Raw genomic sequence first — 14,346 nt, forward strand, 5'->3', positions numbered from 1 at the left:
TTCTTCACCACTGAGCCACCAGGGAACCCCACCAGTATCACTCTTGATGGGTAAGAAACCTAATGCATTTGAGGAAACAAACTAGCATCCAATATTGTAACTGTTCAAATGATTGTTTTTCAATCTGAATTTCTTTCCTGATAATTCTAATTTAGGTGGAAGAAATGTTTATTGGTAAATTTAGTTATACCTTGATAAGTTCTTAAATCTTTAGGAGTCCACATTTTCCCTCTAATTTACTGTGTGGTGAGGCCATTCAATCCAATCAGAATGCTAACTGCAGATGCAGACATGGCATGACAGAAGTTACTGGTCATCCCCAATATTTATTCTTACCTTTGTCTACATTAGTAGAAGCCTCAACTTTTGGCTCACCAAATGGACATCAGAATACACATGACATTCACTAGTTTGTATCTATGGGTTTAAGTTCTGGCCAACATAATATGAGCTCAAGAATGTGCTATCTTTTGAAGTGCTATCTTTTATGAAATGGGTGTGAATTACATTTTCCTTACTCCCTTTTCCTACTGTAATACAAATGTTGATGAACAATCCTGAATCCTTCAAATAATTGCATAATATAGTAGAGATGACAGATCAACAAAATTGAAAGAGCCTGATTTGGTGATATTTTATAGTCCTGAACTCCCCTCTATATAGATTATTAAGTTTGAGAGGAATAAATTATACCATATTTAAACCACAGTTTTTTAGGTTTTTGTTACTGTAGTCAAATACTACTTTTATATACTACATGCATATATTCAACTATTTCACATATGGACACAAAAATTAGAATAGAACATTCAGATAACAACAAATTGTGATTTTGTAATTATCTTTGTTTTGTGTTTTATTATTTCACTAGAAAGTATTTTGAGTTTCTGCCAAGACTGGTTAGAAATTACTTAGTAGATGAATCTTAAATACAAAATTACAAGATGGAATGCACTGTGATCAATAACCTTTGGCAGGTGAGGATTATACCACTGAAACATCAGTGCTCACAGTGATCAGGAACATTTTGAACACAGACTCCAGGTGTGTCTGTGATTTGTCCAATCTGATTCTTGGCACCATAGAAAACTATGAGATGAATACAGGCACAGAATGGTCCACCTTATACTATATGAATGTGTTTTCCAAATGAAATATTTGATGTATTTTTCCCTGCTGATTTCCAATATTTAATTTTGCTTTTCACTGATAGTCTCTGTTGACTATTTGGAACATTTTGGGAAAGAGTCCAAAATGGGACATTGTTTACATATACATATACTATATATTACAGGCAATCTGAGAAACTAGAACCAGTTTAGTAATTTATCAACTGATAATTAAAGCTCTAAAAGGATTTTTGCCCACATTTTTTGTACCGGGACTCCAGTTGACTCTCACCATCTACGGTCTGCTCTTTCAATTCTGAGAGTCCTTAAGAATCAAAACATTTATTTTGTTTCTCTGTAACTGTTTAAGCAACTTTTTACAGTTATGTTCACTTTCCAAATTCTTATAGTTCTGGAACTTGGGACAGAATTGAAAACTATGGCAAGGTTTTCTTGGGACAGTTCTAAGGAGTTCAACTATAGTCAGAATCATAAGTAGAATATACAAAGAAAAATAATCATAAGGAACAGATTTTAGTTTTGCAGCACTGACGATGTAGGTACGTTACGATGATAAAAACTGAAAGGAAGGTTATTACAGATAGTATCTTTGTGTACTCCTCCAAAAAAATTCACATGTTGAAACCCTACTCCCCAATGTGACAGCATTAGGAGACAGGGTCCTTGAGAAGTGATTAGGATTAGATGGAGTCATAGAGGTTGAGTCCTTGTCAGTGGATTTAATCCCTTTGTAAGAATCATAAGAGAGCTTTTGTCTTCTCTCAGTTCATCATAGGAGGATACAATGACAAACCTGCAGTCTGCAACACAGAACCTCACTCCACAGGCACTTTCTAGCCTCCAAAATTGTGAGAAATGATTTTCTGTTATTTATAAACCACCAAGTTTGTGATATATTTTATATCAGCTCTAACTGACTAAGACAAAAAGGATCATAGGCATTTGCTTGTGATATTACACATGACGTGGGAAGTTAACTAGTATTTGCAAAAGAAAATATGAACTCTTAACAATCATAAAATTTGAGTTATTCAGAGACATGTTTCTACAATATAGTTTATTTTATATTCATTCTTAAAAATATCTAGGCCTGGATTTTGACAACAATCCCAAACCAATGTCTGTTCCTTAGTAGGTTAGAATAAGGGTTTTGTTTTGGAGAAGGAAATGGCAATCCACTCCAGTACTATTGCCTGGAAAATCCCATCAGTAGGCTACAGTCCATGGGGTCGCAAAGAGTCGGACAAGACTGAGTGTCTTCACTTTCACTTCACTTTGATGCTGAGTGCTTTATGTCTCCGAGTGTCTTGGCATTCCCCACAGACAAAATTGGACTTTCTTATTTCTATCACTTCTCTTTAGACAGTTCTCTGCTTTGTATCAAGATTCTGCAGCCAGGGGAAATATTCACACTTGAGTATCACAGAAGCATTAAAGTACATTAGTATCACAAATTCAGCAGAATGAAAGCAGATCAACAAACAATTTTCACATTCTTCATATTACATGTGGCCTATGACTTATCACTGTGGTGAATCACCACATTTTTCCAAGAAGCACTCAGTTAACTGAGAGTATGCTTGGGGTTCATTCTTTTAGCAGATTTACTGAGTACCTACTGTATTACACCCTCTGTTCTAAGCATCTTACAACAGGGAATAAACAATTCCCCTTTATCATGCAGCATGGATTCTGGTGGGAAAAAAACAGAAAAAAGATATCATGAACTGATATTTAGCATGTCAGATAAATGTTACAGAGAAAAACAAGAAGTTGCTAGCTATGACAAGATTCAAAGTGTGAGTGTGGGATTTAATAGCCAAAACAGACTAGAGAAAAATCACCTATTAGGAAGGAAATTCGAAACTAGGCTATTAAAATGGTTATCAGCATCCAAATGGATGAGAAATTTGTTAAGAGTCCAGACAGCACGGGAAACTGCCAACCAGAAAATAAATCCTTAATTAATAAAAATATTATAAAGTCAGAAAAGTAAAAGTTGCTCAGTTGTGTCCAACTCTTTGTGATCCCATGGACTATAGTCCATGGAATTCTCCAGGCCAGATTACTGTAGTGGGTAGCATTTCCCTTCTCCAGGAGATCTTCCCAACCCAGGGATCGAACCCAGGTCTCCCGCATTGCGGGCAGATTCTTTACCAGCTGAGCCACAAGGGAAGCCAAAGATAAATGCTCGACCGAAAAAAGAAAAGGATGATACACCTAAAAGACATACTTTCAAAGGAAGATATGTTTTGATTTGTTTGTATTTTGGGGCAATTGTTTAAGGTTTTACCAACTCTAGATGTGGTGATGTGGAGTGAGAATCAAAACATCAAGCCCATTCACACTCCCGACACTAACATCTTTGAGGTTAGAATAAACAGCCTCCACTGAAGCAGGCTTTGAGGGAAATAATTCCCCCAGGGATTTATCTGGTTCAAGTGTAGTGTGATAGAAAAGGTTTCTCCTGATGAGCAGTAAGGGCAAGTGGGTCTAGAGAATCTACCTTCTGAGTACATATTCTGGATGCACAGGTTGGAATATGTAAGATTCTTAAGGCAGAAGCCTGGAAAACAAACTGCAAATAACCCCTCCCACCAAACATTTGCCCCGGCACAGCAACCCAAAATGTGATTATCAGCTATAATTATTATTATTAGGAGCATAATAATTGCTAAAAATTTGTCAGATTAGCATAGCAATATTATCTATAGTAGAAAGAAAATATTTGCTCCAGAATAACAACAAAAATTGGTTGCTCAACTCAGAAGGTAAATCTAGTATCATCGGTTTCCTTTCTGTTTGCCTCTGGTTTCTATTACTGGTTTGCACAACCTCTTGGGATTAGTTGCTTATTTTAGTTGCACATTATACAAAGCAGTATTTCTCTTTATTTTATGTCAGACATCTTATTTAAACTTTAAAGTATTCGATATTTTATATTGGTTAAATTTTTATCATGTTTTTATTATTTATTTATTTTAAATTTTATCAAATTTTTATCATTTGTACTATGATTGAATGTACAGAAAGATGCATCAAATTTTACTGGGTGAGGAGGATGTGTAAGTTGAATTGCTTCAAGAAAAGTTCAGTGAATTAGAAAATCTACTTGGAATGTAACCACAAAGTGTGAGGAAGAGAGGCTGGTAATTCACATGTTGTCTATTAAAAATAAATCAAGTGGATGTTTGACTCCAAAATAATGATTATTAGTTGTTGGTATGATAATTGTATTGGTCTTCTGGGGGGGCTTTATTCTTTAGAAGCCCTTATCATTCAGAGACATGTGATGATTTTTTTTGGATAAAACGAAATAACTGTCAGTTCAGTTCAGTCGCTCAATCGTGTTTGACTCTTTGCAACCCCATGAACCGCAACACGCCAGGCCTCCCTGTCTATTACCAACTCCCGGAGTCCACCCAAACCCATGTCCATTGAGTCGGTGATGCCATCCAACCATCTCATCCTCTGTCATCCCCTTCTCCTCCTGCCCTCAATCTTTCCCAGAATCAAATAAGTCAGATCTTCATATCAGGTGGCCAAAATATTGAAATAACCGTACTACTTTTAAATTAATCCAAGGTAAAAATGTGGGTATAGATAAAATTGACTTCATATTGACAATAGTTGAGGCTGAGTACATAGGAGTTTATTATGCTTTCTATTTTTGTATATATTTGGAAACTTTCCATAGCAAATGTATAATTTAAACAAGCAAACAAAATAGAAGTAATAAAACCTTTTCTATGAATCATGGATGAAGCATGCTGTTTCTGACATGGCTTGGACAGAACTTAGCTTAGTTCTCCTTTATTTTTCTGTCTGATGCCTTGGAACATAAAATTTGAGCCTCTTATAAATACACATAATTTCTTTTACCTTTTCCTTATTTTTATTATATATGTTGTAGGACTCTTTGTTGTTGTTGTTGTTAAGGAAACTTCACTATTGAACAAGATTGGGTTATAAAATCAATGTTCTGTGATGCAGCAAAATTTTCCAAACTCCCTCTAGGAAAGCGGGTCCAACATTTTCTTTCGCGACCCTGAAGTACGCTATGGTGCGCTAGTTTTTCAAGATGTGGATAACTGTTCCTCTGTCCTTGTGTTTCAAGTCACCAGAATGGGAACGAAATCTCATCTCCAGGGAGAAGGTTGTAGGGACTCCAACCCATTCTTTCCTAAACATCCACACACCGTTTCCCCTCCCTCCACCCACACAGGAGCGCGAGCACACCTCTACAGCCACGTCCAGATTTGAACGCTGCAGGCTCACAACTGCCCCTGGCAGGCTCTAAGGGGACAGCTAGGCAAGGAGAGAGAGCAAGCAACTAGAGGTAAAGACCTGAGTTTGCTGCCTTTTCCTCCTCTCCCGCTCCTGTCCCTCCTATTCGCCTCTCTTGGCCCACCCCCAACCGCATCCCTGCCCTTCCTCTGTTCTCCATTCAGTCCTCTCCCCGCAGCTCCTCCTCACCCCACCTGCTCCTCTCGCCCCCTCCCTTCCCGAGCAGCGGGTAGAAGAGACGCCACAGCTGCTGCTGTTCCAGCCACAGCACCCGCCGCGGACCGTCCGGGTCATCATCACCCCGCCCACGCCCGGTGCGGAGGCTGAGGTCGCGCACTGGCCTGGGGATGAGGGAGTCGGCGAGCGTGGCGTGGCTGGGAGAGGGGCGGGAGGAGTGAGGAGGACTCAAAAGCAGCTTCCCGCGGCCGACAGGACTCCACTGCGCCTCTGCGCTGGAGAGGTCTTTTGGTGACTGACTGGACAGCCGCCCCAGAGACACTTTCTAGCCGGCAATTCGGTGGGGTCCGTTGACTGCTGAGCTGTCGTGATCTGGGTGGCATCAGCTGGTGAGGGCAGACGCCACCTCCTGAGCAACCAGAACTCAGGAAACCAGAGATCCCGGAGGAAAGAGAACCCAAGAGGAGAAAGGGGGTCCAGGGAGCCCAGCTGCTCAGGGTTCCCTTAGGTGCTGGTGGAAACCTGTCACATGGCAGCAAGTAAGTACCTTTTTCTTGCTGAGTGCCCGGTCCTGGGTTGGTGATAGCTGTCGTCTGCTGCCAGCCTTTGCGACCCACCCTGCCTGCCCCACCCCATACACACCCTTAGGGTCCCCAGTAGGAAATTCTGGGCTCAGATTAAGAGAACTGCTTCAACAGCAGCCACCGTCTGAATGTTTTCCCTGCACTGTATGTTGTGTGTGGTCAGTTTTCTCATCTCACCAGGTAAGCTTCTGAAAAAGCAAGATGCTCTGGTAGTGTAAAATTTCTAAACACCTTATATGGCAATGACTTTTTGGTTACATGGTACAATAATAGAACAGAAGGAATAAAAGCTTATGCCGGATAAAGTATACTTCTAGCAAATCTTATCTCTTAGTCCAAGTAACTTAGTGATTTCAAGGTTGGTGCTTTTCGTGTAAGAATCAATAGTATAAAATTAGCAGCACAAATGTGATAGGAAATGTCATGCCCAATTTTCATGGCTGGGCATTTTGGTACTGTTTGGATCAACAGGTTTTTGTTTCCATTTTTCCATTGTTTGGCTCTGTAAAATGCATACCTTCTAAAGGTTTTCTTTTGAAAGTGATGATGATGTGTTCATGACAACTCTGGTTATATGTTGCTTCTAATACTTAGGATATCGGTCTAAGAAGGATAAATGATGAATTCATGCGGAATAACACACTAATGGGTTCCTTTCATTAATGGAAATCATAGAGTCAAGTTTGGATATTGGCCAGAAATATCTCTTGAAATGGGAAGGAGTTTGGGTGGTGCTTTTTGTGAATATTTTTCTTCCTAGCTATCATGTAGTCTGTAGCAAATATAAGGAAGCTGGGCCCTGCTATGACCAGGCCTAATTCAAGTTTCTATAACCCAACCTCTAGTTTTACAAGTAGAGAAGACAAGACCCATGAGTAATAATTTGATGAGCTTACTTGGGTTAATCACTGATGAGCGAATCATTGAAGAAAACTTTGAATTTAATGTGGCAGAACTTTATTTTTGTTTATGTAAAATTGAAGTATTTTAACTTTTGATTAAGCTTTATGTTTCTTATTTGTAAATAAAAAAAAAAATTACAGATCCTGATAAGGACCAAATGACAGAGATTACATGAAGGGTTATGTAAAGGTAGTACCATGTATAACTACTGCTTGTATAAGGAATTGTTCCTCATTTTCATCCACTTCACTCTCTGGCTCTCAATTAAAGTCCAGTTCAATATAAGTTTTGACAGGCCTCACTAGAATGCACTAGAGAAAGCAAAATTCAAATTCAAGTCATGAACTGTTGCCACCAGTACAATTTAAAGTATATTCAACCTGTGAGCCTCCATCCTTACAAAACTGTGTGCCTTGGATAACAATTCATATTTAAACACTTTTGAATATTCTCAAAATATGCTTTATTATCTTTTTCTTTTTAGTTTTAAATTTTGTTTTGGGTATATGTTCTTACTTCCTTGGAATGAAACCATCAAATATTTGGATATTGCTGAATTTATTTGGTCCACTAATTAACACAGGGGAAGTCAAAGTTTAGGCATAAATACACTATTCCTGACTGCTGCTGCTGCTGCTGCTGCTAAGTCGCTTCAGTCGTGTCCGACTCTGTTCGACCCCATAGACGGCATCCCACAAGGCTCCCCCATCCCTGGGATTCTCCAGGCAAGAACACTGGAGTGGGTTGCCATTTCCTTCTCCAGTGCATGAAAGTGAAGCGTGAAAGTGAAGTCACTCAGTGCTGTCCAACTCTTAGCGACTCCATGGACTGCAGCCCACCAGGCTCCTCCGCCCATGGGATTTTCCAGACAAGAGTACTGGAGTGGAGTGCCATTGCCTTCTCCTGACTGCTAGGATTTATTAAAATTCTGCACTGAGAGGAGAAGTACTGTGAGCTCCTTTTTACTACCAGTGTATTCAAAACAATAGGAGAAAAACCTGAAATAGGACAGGCTCAGGAAAAGGAACCAACAGATTTCAGATGACAGGATACAGTGTTGCCATGTCAGTTACCACTGGAGAGGGAGCCCTGGAGCTAAGCACCTAGAAACTGGGTCCTCTGCTGTGGGAGAGGCTCTGGGAGGATAGTTGACACATTCCCACTAACTTTGTGCAGGTAGGATGAATACAGGCCTAAAGCACAGTGGAAATGGGAGCAACCATATTTTACTCAATGTCGCACTTAGGAAAGAAGTATCCTAATATGCCCTAGTCCTAGATCTCATTATGACAGGATCTGTAACACCACTGAGATAGTCAACCCTCAACCTACCACCACGACTTTCTCTTAAAAACTTATGGTGGAGGCATAAGCCTGAAAGAGACATTCTTTTATTCCTGGGAGTCTGGTTCCATGATTTCAGCTAACTCCTGTCACACCTGGTCCACTGTGACAGGACATCTACAAACTCTTTCCACCCTGACAAGCAATCCGCCATGTGCTGTCACCCACCATCATACGACACTAACTTGTATGGACAAACCTCATTTTCCCCTGAGTTGGTCCCCTTTTCTTCTATTAATATGGGCTAACCAAGGCCATGCAAACTAGGTCTTACCTCTGAAAAAGGTACACTTTTTCAGTGTACACTGAAAAAGGGAACCTTTAATATTAGAGAAAATTTTTGAGGTTGTACTCCATGCCGATACGGGGAACTCTCATTTGTCTAGATACCGTATCTCTATTGTGTACACAGCATTTCTGATTGGATTGACTCAGTTTGTTGCTGACTGAGGACAGCCAGCTCTGTGGACAGTTTTGATTGTGGTGACAGCCAGGTGCTGGATTGTATCAGCATCAAAGAGAAACTTAATGAAAATGTTGAAGCCCCCCTCAGGGAAATTTCTGATTTTAAAGATCAAAGATTACTCCGTCCAGGGCACTTGGTTTTAAACCAGGACATAAGAGGATGCTGACTGGGGGGCCATAGTCCCTGGTTGAATATATGGTGCTGAGTGGAATATTCCTTCTCTCCTTCTTTAAATGACACAGTGAGGCTCCCCATCCACCAACCTCTCATTCTTTGGGTTTTTGCTGAGACTGCATCGTCTAAGCACCTGATAAGGCTTTGGTTCTGGTCCATATCTGGTCTCACCCTAGTCTGTTTTATGGCTCCTCTCTAGTTGCTTTCCAATTTGAGAAGGAATTAGTGTCTGTGTATTTGGTTCTACATTTGAAAAGCTAGAGTAGTTTCAGGGTGGTATAAGTAGATCCCGTAAAAGCAGACCTATGGTTTCAGAGTGACCAGGAGCAGAGGTGAAGAGCCAATACTAAGAAGCCTCTAGGGTTCCAGTGACTATTCGAGTTCTAGAATGTTTTTAAAATTTGTGTTCCACAGATTTGGTGGAGCCTGAAACCATAGGCCAGAGGGTCTCAGGATTGCTAATGAGTCTAGAAGTTACATACAAAGCAAGCTCTCCTTTGTATTATTTTCATAGGAGCAAGAATACTTTCCTCCCTCTTGAGACCTTAGCTCTTTAGGTGGCCTCTGGCCATTTCTTCTGATCAAGGGTCTGATTGACTAGGGTCATAAAAATAGCTAGTTCTGGAAAGATTCTGGCTTTTCCCCAGTGTGCTTGTTTTGGTGGCCTGGACAGGCACAGCTATAAATTATTATCATATCCATAGAAACAAGGAAACAAGGGACCCTGCTAGTGAACCATGAGGTTGCCATAGAGAAGCTCAAGGGGGCCTACTTAAAACCCAGGCAACTTTCCTTCATGTTCCTGGAACTCTTCTCTGCCTCCACTGCCAGTTCTAACTCTTAACCCTGGTGGGAGTTCATTTCCCATAGACACTTTCTCTCCTGCATCCTATCAAAGCATGCATTGACCTTTCCATTGACCTTTCCTTAGGCTTGTTCTTTTAAGTGGATGTGAAAAGAGACTGGGTGCTAAGACTCTCTCATAAGACACTCTTGTCCGAATTTCTTCTCCTCAGTATAAATCGTAACACTGTGAATGTGTGGTATCTGAATTCCTGAACTGCCTCTCTCTGGAAAGATGACTTTTCCAAAGACCTGATCTCTTGGTTATATTAGTGAACCATCACTAGAATTCGAGTCTGTTAGATTTGAGGAGAGTTCAGGTGGCTCAGACAGTGAAGAATCCACCTGCAATGCAGGAGACCTGAGTTTGATCCCTAGGTTGGGTAGATTCCCCTGGAGAAGGGAATGACTCCACTCCAGTATTCTTGCCAGGTGGGTTAAAGCCCATGGGTTGCAAAGAGTTGGATATGACTGAGCAACTAACCCTTTCACCTTTCACTTCAGTTCTCAAAGAAGAACTTTTAATTTGGGGGAAAGATGGAACATAATTCCTTTGGATTTTTGCTGGTACTTATTTATTTCCAAGACTTCTTTCCTAAGTTTTAAATTCAGAAAAGTACCCAGAATGAAAAATTCTTAAGAAATAAAATCAAAGCAAAGTGGCAATACATACTTATATTTTTGAGAAAATTACTTATTTATTACTTTCTTCTGCAGAATAACATACTCTAGGAATGTGTTGGCTGAAATTTTCACAGTGAGGGAGTTGAGTCCAGAATTAAGTGTATGTATTGAAGCCAAATCAGGATGACCACAGCTGTAGGCAGAATCTAGGTTCAAGTGTAGAAGTCAGATAATCAAAGCTAAACAGAAAGTAAGCAACTGTAGTGAAAAATATGATCCCAAAGCAGAAAAAGAAATAGGCTGAAGTCACAGGGAACAGACAGCTATAAAATTCCAGGTGGATTGGCATTATTCTGGTCAATCTCCTTTATTCCTAAGCCTTCAGTGTGTAAACTTTACATTTCTGGATTTTAATAATGCATGTACACAATAAATTATGGTCAGATAGTACTTTTCAGGTGGCACAGTGGTAAAGAATCTGCCTGCTAATGCAGGAGACGCAAGAGACACGGGTTCAATCCCTGAGTCAGGAAGATCCCCTGGAGTAGGAAATGGCAACCCACTCCAGTATTCCTGCCTGGAGAATCCCATGGACAGAGGAGAGCCTGGTGGGTTACAGTTCGTGGGGTCACAAAGAGTCAGACATGACTGAGTGACTGAGCAAGCACGCATGAGTATAGAAATACTAACAAGAAAGCAACAGAGCTCTTTGACACCTTTTCAGTCCCTCTCCATAGACGTAGCAGTTTCTTCGTTTTAGAGGGAAAACATCATGCATGTGCAAGCATATATGCCACTGTGTAACTAATCCTCATAAAACATCTTAGTCAAAGATGTTCTTTGAATGCAGTGCAAGCTGTTCTCAACACTGTATTTTTCACTAAATAATTTATTTGGTGAATCTTTCCATATGAACTTAAACTTCAGCAACATATTCATAGGGCAGTTTAACTGCTGGGTGAAAGAGTTCATTCAGCATTATTTTAGGGAGTATTATCAAGCAGTCTTTCAGAAAAAAATGCAGTTGTTTACACTCTCAACTGAACCATGAGAGGGCCCATTACTTCTGTATCCTAGCCTGCCAAAGATGGCATCCATTGGGAAGAATCTCAAGTATGTCTCTAGAGTTTTACTGCTAAAATTATTGATTGTTTTAATCTTACCATATCTTTCAAAATACCGTGACTCATCTTTCCTGGTGCTTCCTTAAAGACAATTAAAATATTTTTGTATCCTTCATGAGAAAAAAGCAATGCATCTAATATCATTTGAGTTCTAAACCCTGGGGAAGAAAATACAATTGAGAACTCTTGGTGAAAGGGCTTTGCATCAGAGAATTTAGCTGTGAGTCATTACAGAAACTGGGAAAGATGAAATATAAGCCATAATACGTCTATGAAGTACAATCAAAAGGCTCCAATGAATAGAAATATGATCTAAATTCTTCACTTCACTAAAGCAGGTGTGGTTCCTATATTCTCAACAATCCAGAGATTCCAGTTAATCATTACATTAACTCTGTATCCCTCACTTATGTATGCAGTACATTCCAGTCTCCAAATGTTTACAGCCTTGTTACTACTATCATTACATTTTTTTGCAATTATCTGAATGTAATTGGTGCAAGAGGCTTGCTGCATTATCCATGTCTAATAGCATAATTGTCTCAAAATAGCTTGGAAAACATGTGAGAAGTCTTTTTACCCTTTATTTCCTATTTCCTGTCAGAGTGAAATTGACATTTGCTGTTATCACTTCTCTATGGATCTATGGTGCTAATTTTTGCTTCATTGTTTTTAGTTTGCATTCTCTTGCTGTACAGGTCTACATCTTTGTAGGTTATGCTAAATCTTTTGGTAAATGTATTAAGAGAATTAATATATATATATATATATTATCCCTTACAGAGTAAAACATTTCATAATTCTCTTTGGCAAAGCTACTCTAGCATCTGTTTCTCATGCCTAGGATCAAGTCTACCTTCCCAGAAAGCATATGGGTTGATTACTTAGATGCAGTAGTTTTAATTACCTCAGGTGGGAAAAATGGAAGTGAAGAGGCTGTGAGTGCTCTGGACAGTCACCTCCTACATGGGCAATATCTGTCTTCCCAGCTTGACTGCATTACTGGTAGGCTGTGCTCCGGGAATCGAACTGAGGGACAGGGAAGCAATGCGTAACGGGATATGGAGGGAGAGAAGAAAACACTGACTTCCGGTAGCCCCTTTCTTCCCTGGCCTTCATGATCTCTAAGACGATGCAGCTGCAGTTGCTGACTGAGAATGCTGCTTATCCACACAGCCTCCTCCCTGGGAAATAAGCTGCAGAGGGGCCGAGCATGAGACGACTGGTTGAGTGACTGTGTCGTTCATCATCTAACTCAGAGGCTTTCCTTTGAAAAGGACAGTGAATGACATAAATAATTAGTTCTCAACAACAAAAATACACTCAAATTGTCCCTAGAACCCTGTGATTCCTGGTCATGCTACTGAACTATGAAACTGAGTGGGTCAGAAACAAAAGGAAAGGGTAGAAGGGAAAAGTTAGATTTATTATCTTGGGGGGAGCTGGAAGCAACAGGATAAGGTGGATGTTCCGGTTGCATATTTTATTTCAAACTTTAGACCTGTTTTGCACCAGGACATATGTAGTAGAATGGCAACATCTGGTAAGGTCAAGGCACCCACAGAATCAGAAAAATTCTAGAGCTGAGGGAGATAAGGGTTCCAGAGAGGTGAAAAGCATGTGATCCTTTGGAGAAGTGATTTTCTAAAGCAAGTATTTGCCTCAGAAATTCTGGTATAAGCCTCGTTTGTCTCTCATACTTGGGATATCAGAGAACATAAAACAACATGTAATGATGTCTCTGCTTGCTTTATGAGAGTGGTTGGATGAAGCATGGCTATCAGCCAAGGAATCTTTCTCTCTAGCAGGCTGCATCAGGTTCATCCCAAGGGGCCCTAGCCCAAGATACTCTGAAATTGTCTGTCTGGGTTGGGCTGCTGACTCCTACATTTTCAATATTAGCACTAATATCCAGTCAAGAGCTGATATAATTCAAATCAGGTGCAACAAGAAGGTATTCTTTCCCTACAACTCAGTATCGGGATGTTGATCCAAGGCCACCATCCTCTCCCCTTCTTCTCAGAGGCCTCAGGATTCATAAACTGCATGTTTGACACTCTCACATCTAGTCAACCACCCAGGACCACATTATTGAAAGTTTTGTGCCCATCTCAAGCTAACCTAGAGCCAGAGTAGGTGCTGGAGGCTTATGGTTGGCCTTAGATGACAACTGGTCCAGAGCTCTTCCATCTGATTTGCAGATTTAGGGCACTGTTTGTGGATCTGTGAGCTTAGTTCCACTGGTCAGAAGCTGAGCATAAATGAAGGGCCAAAAAAAAAAATCCACAGTTTCACTTCAGATTGAGAGGATGCTTAAGGAGGTCAACTGGTTGTGAATGATCCCAAAAGCGCCAAGGTATAGTTCTAGTTCTGTATTTTTAAAACAAATATTGAGATCATACCTTATACGTCAGGGGAACAAGTTGCATCAAGGACATTAGGACTGAAGACAGCTTATAGAATCTAGTTGCATGACAGAGCCCCTTTGAATTCCTTTGGAAAGTGGCAAAGAGTACTATTTTTTATTTTGTATTGTTAACTCCTAATATGGCTACTGGCCAGGAATTTTTGGTTAATGATCTAATAGATCTTTGGGTTCGTGAGAAGTACAATTCTAGGAAGATTCCAGTTCCATTACAATGTGCTCATTTTTTCAGTGTAACAAGGGGTAATTCAGAAATCCCAGAGGC

The 14,346-nt window shown here is 40.2% G+C and overlaps 1 protein-coding gene across 1 annotated transcript in view; it reads left to right on the forward strand.

The window, feature by feature from the left end:
• The first annotated feature begins 5,698 nt into the window (after positions 1 to 5,698).
• The window catches only part of SCN7A (sodium voltage-gated channel alpha subunit 7), an 81,234-nt gene continuing 72,586 nt past the window's right edge, over positions 5,699 to 14,346 (forward strand). The window contains exon 1 of the mRNA XM_070803844.1: positions 5,699 to 6,133. Within this exon, the coding sequence (XP_070659945.1) occupies positions 6,124 to 6,133 (10 nt within the window). The 5' untranslated portion in view covers positions 5,699 to 6,123. The remainder of the gene's footprint in view (positions 6,134 to 14,346) is intronic.

The sequence above is a fragment of the Bos indicus genome, chromosome 2 (assembly GCF_029378745.1).
Source record: "Bos indicus isolate NIAB-ARS_2022 breed Sahiwal x Tharparkar chromosome 2, NIAB-ARS_B.indTharparkar_mat_pri_1.0, whole genome shotgun sequence".
NCBI lineage: Eukaryota > Metazoa > Chordata > Mammalia > Artiodactyla > Bovidae > Bos > Bos indicus.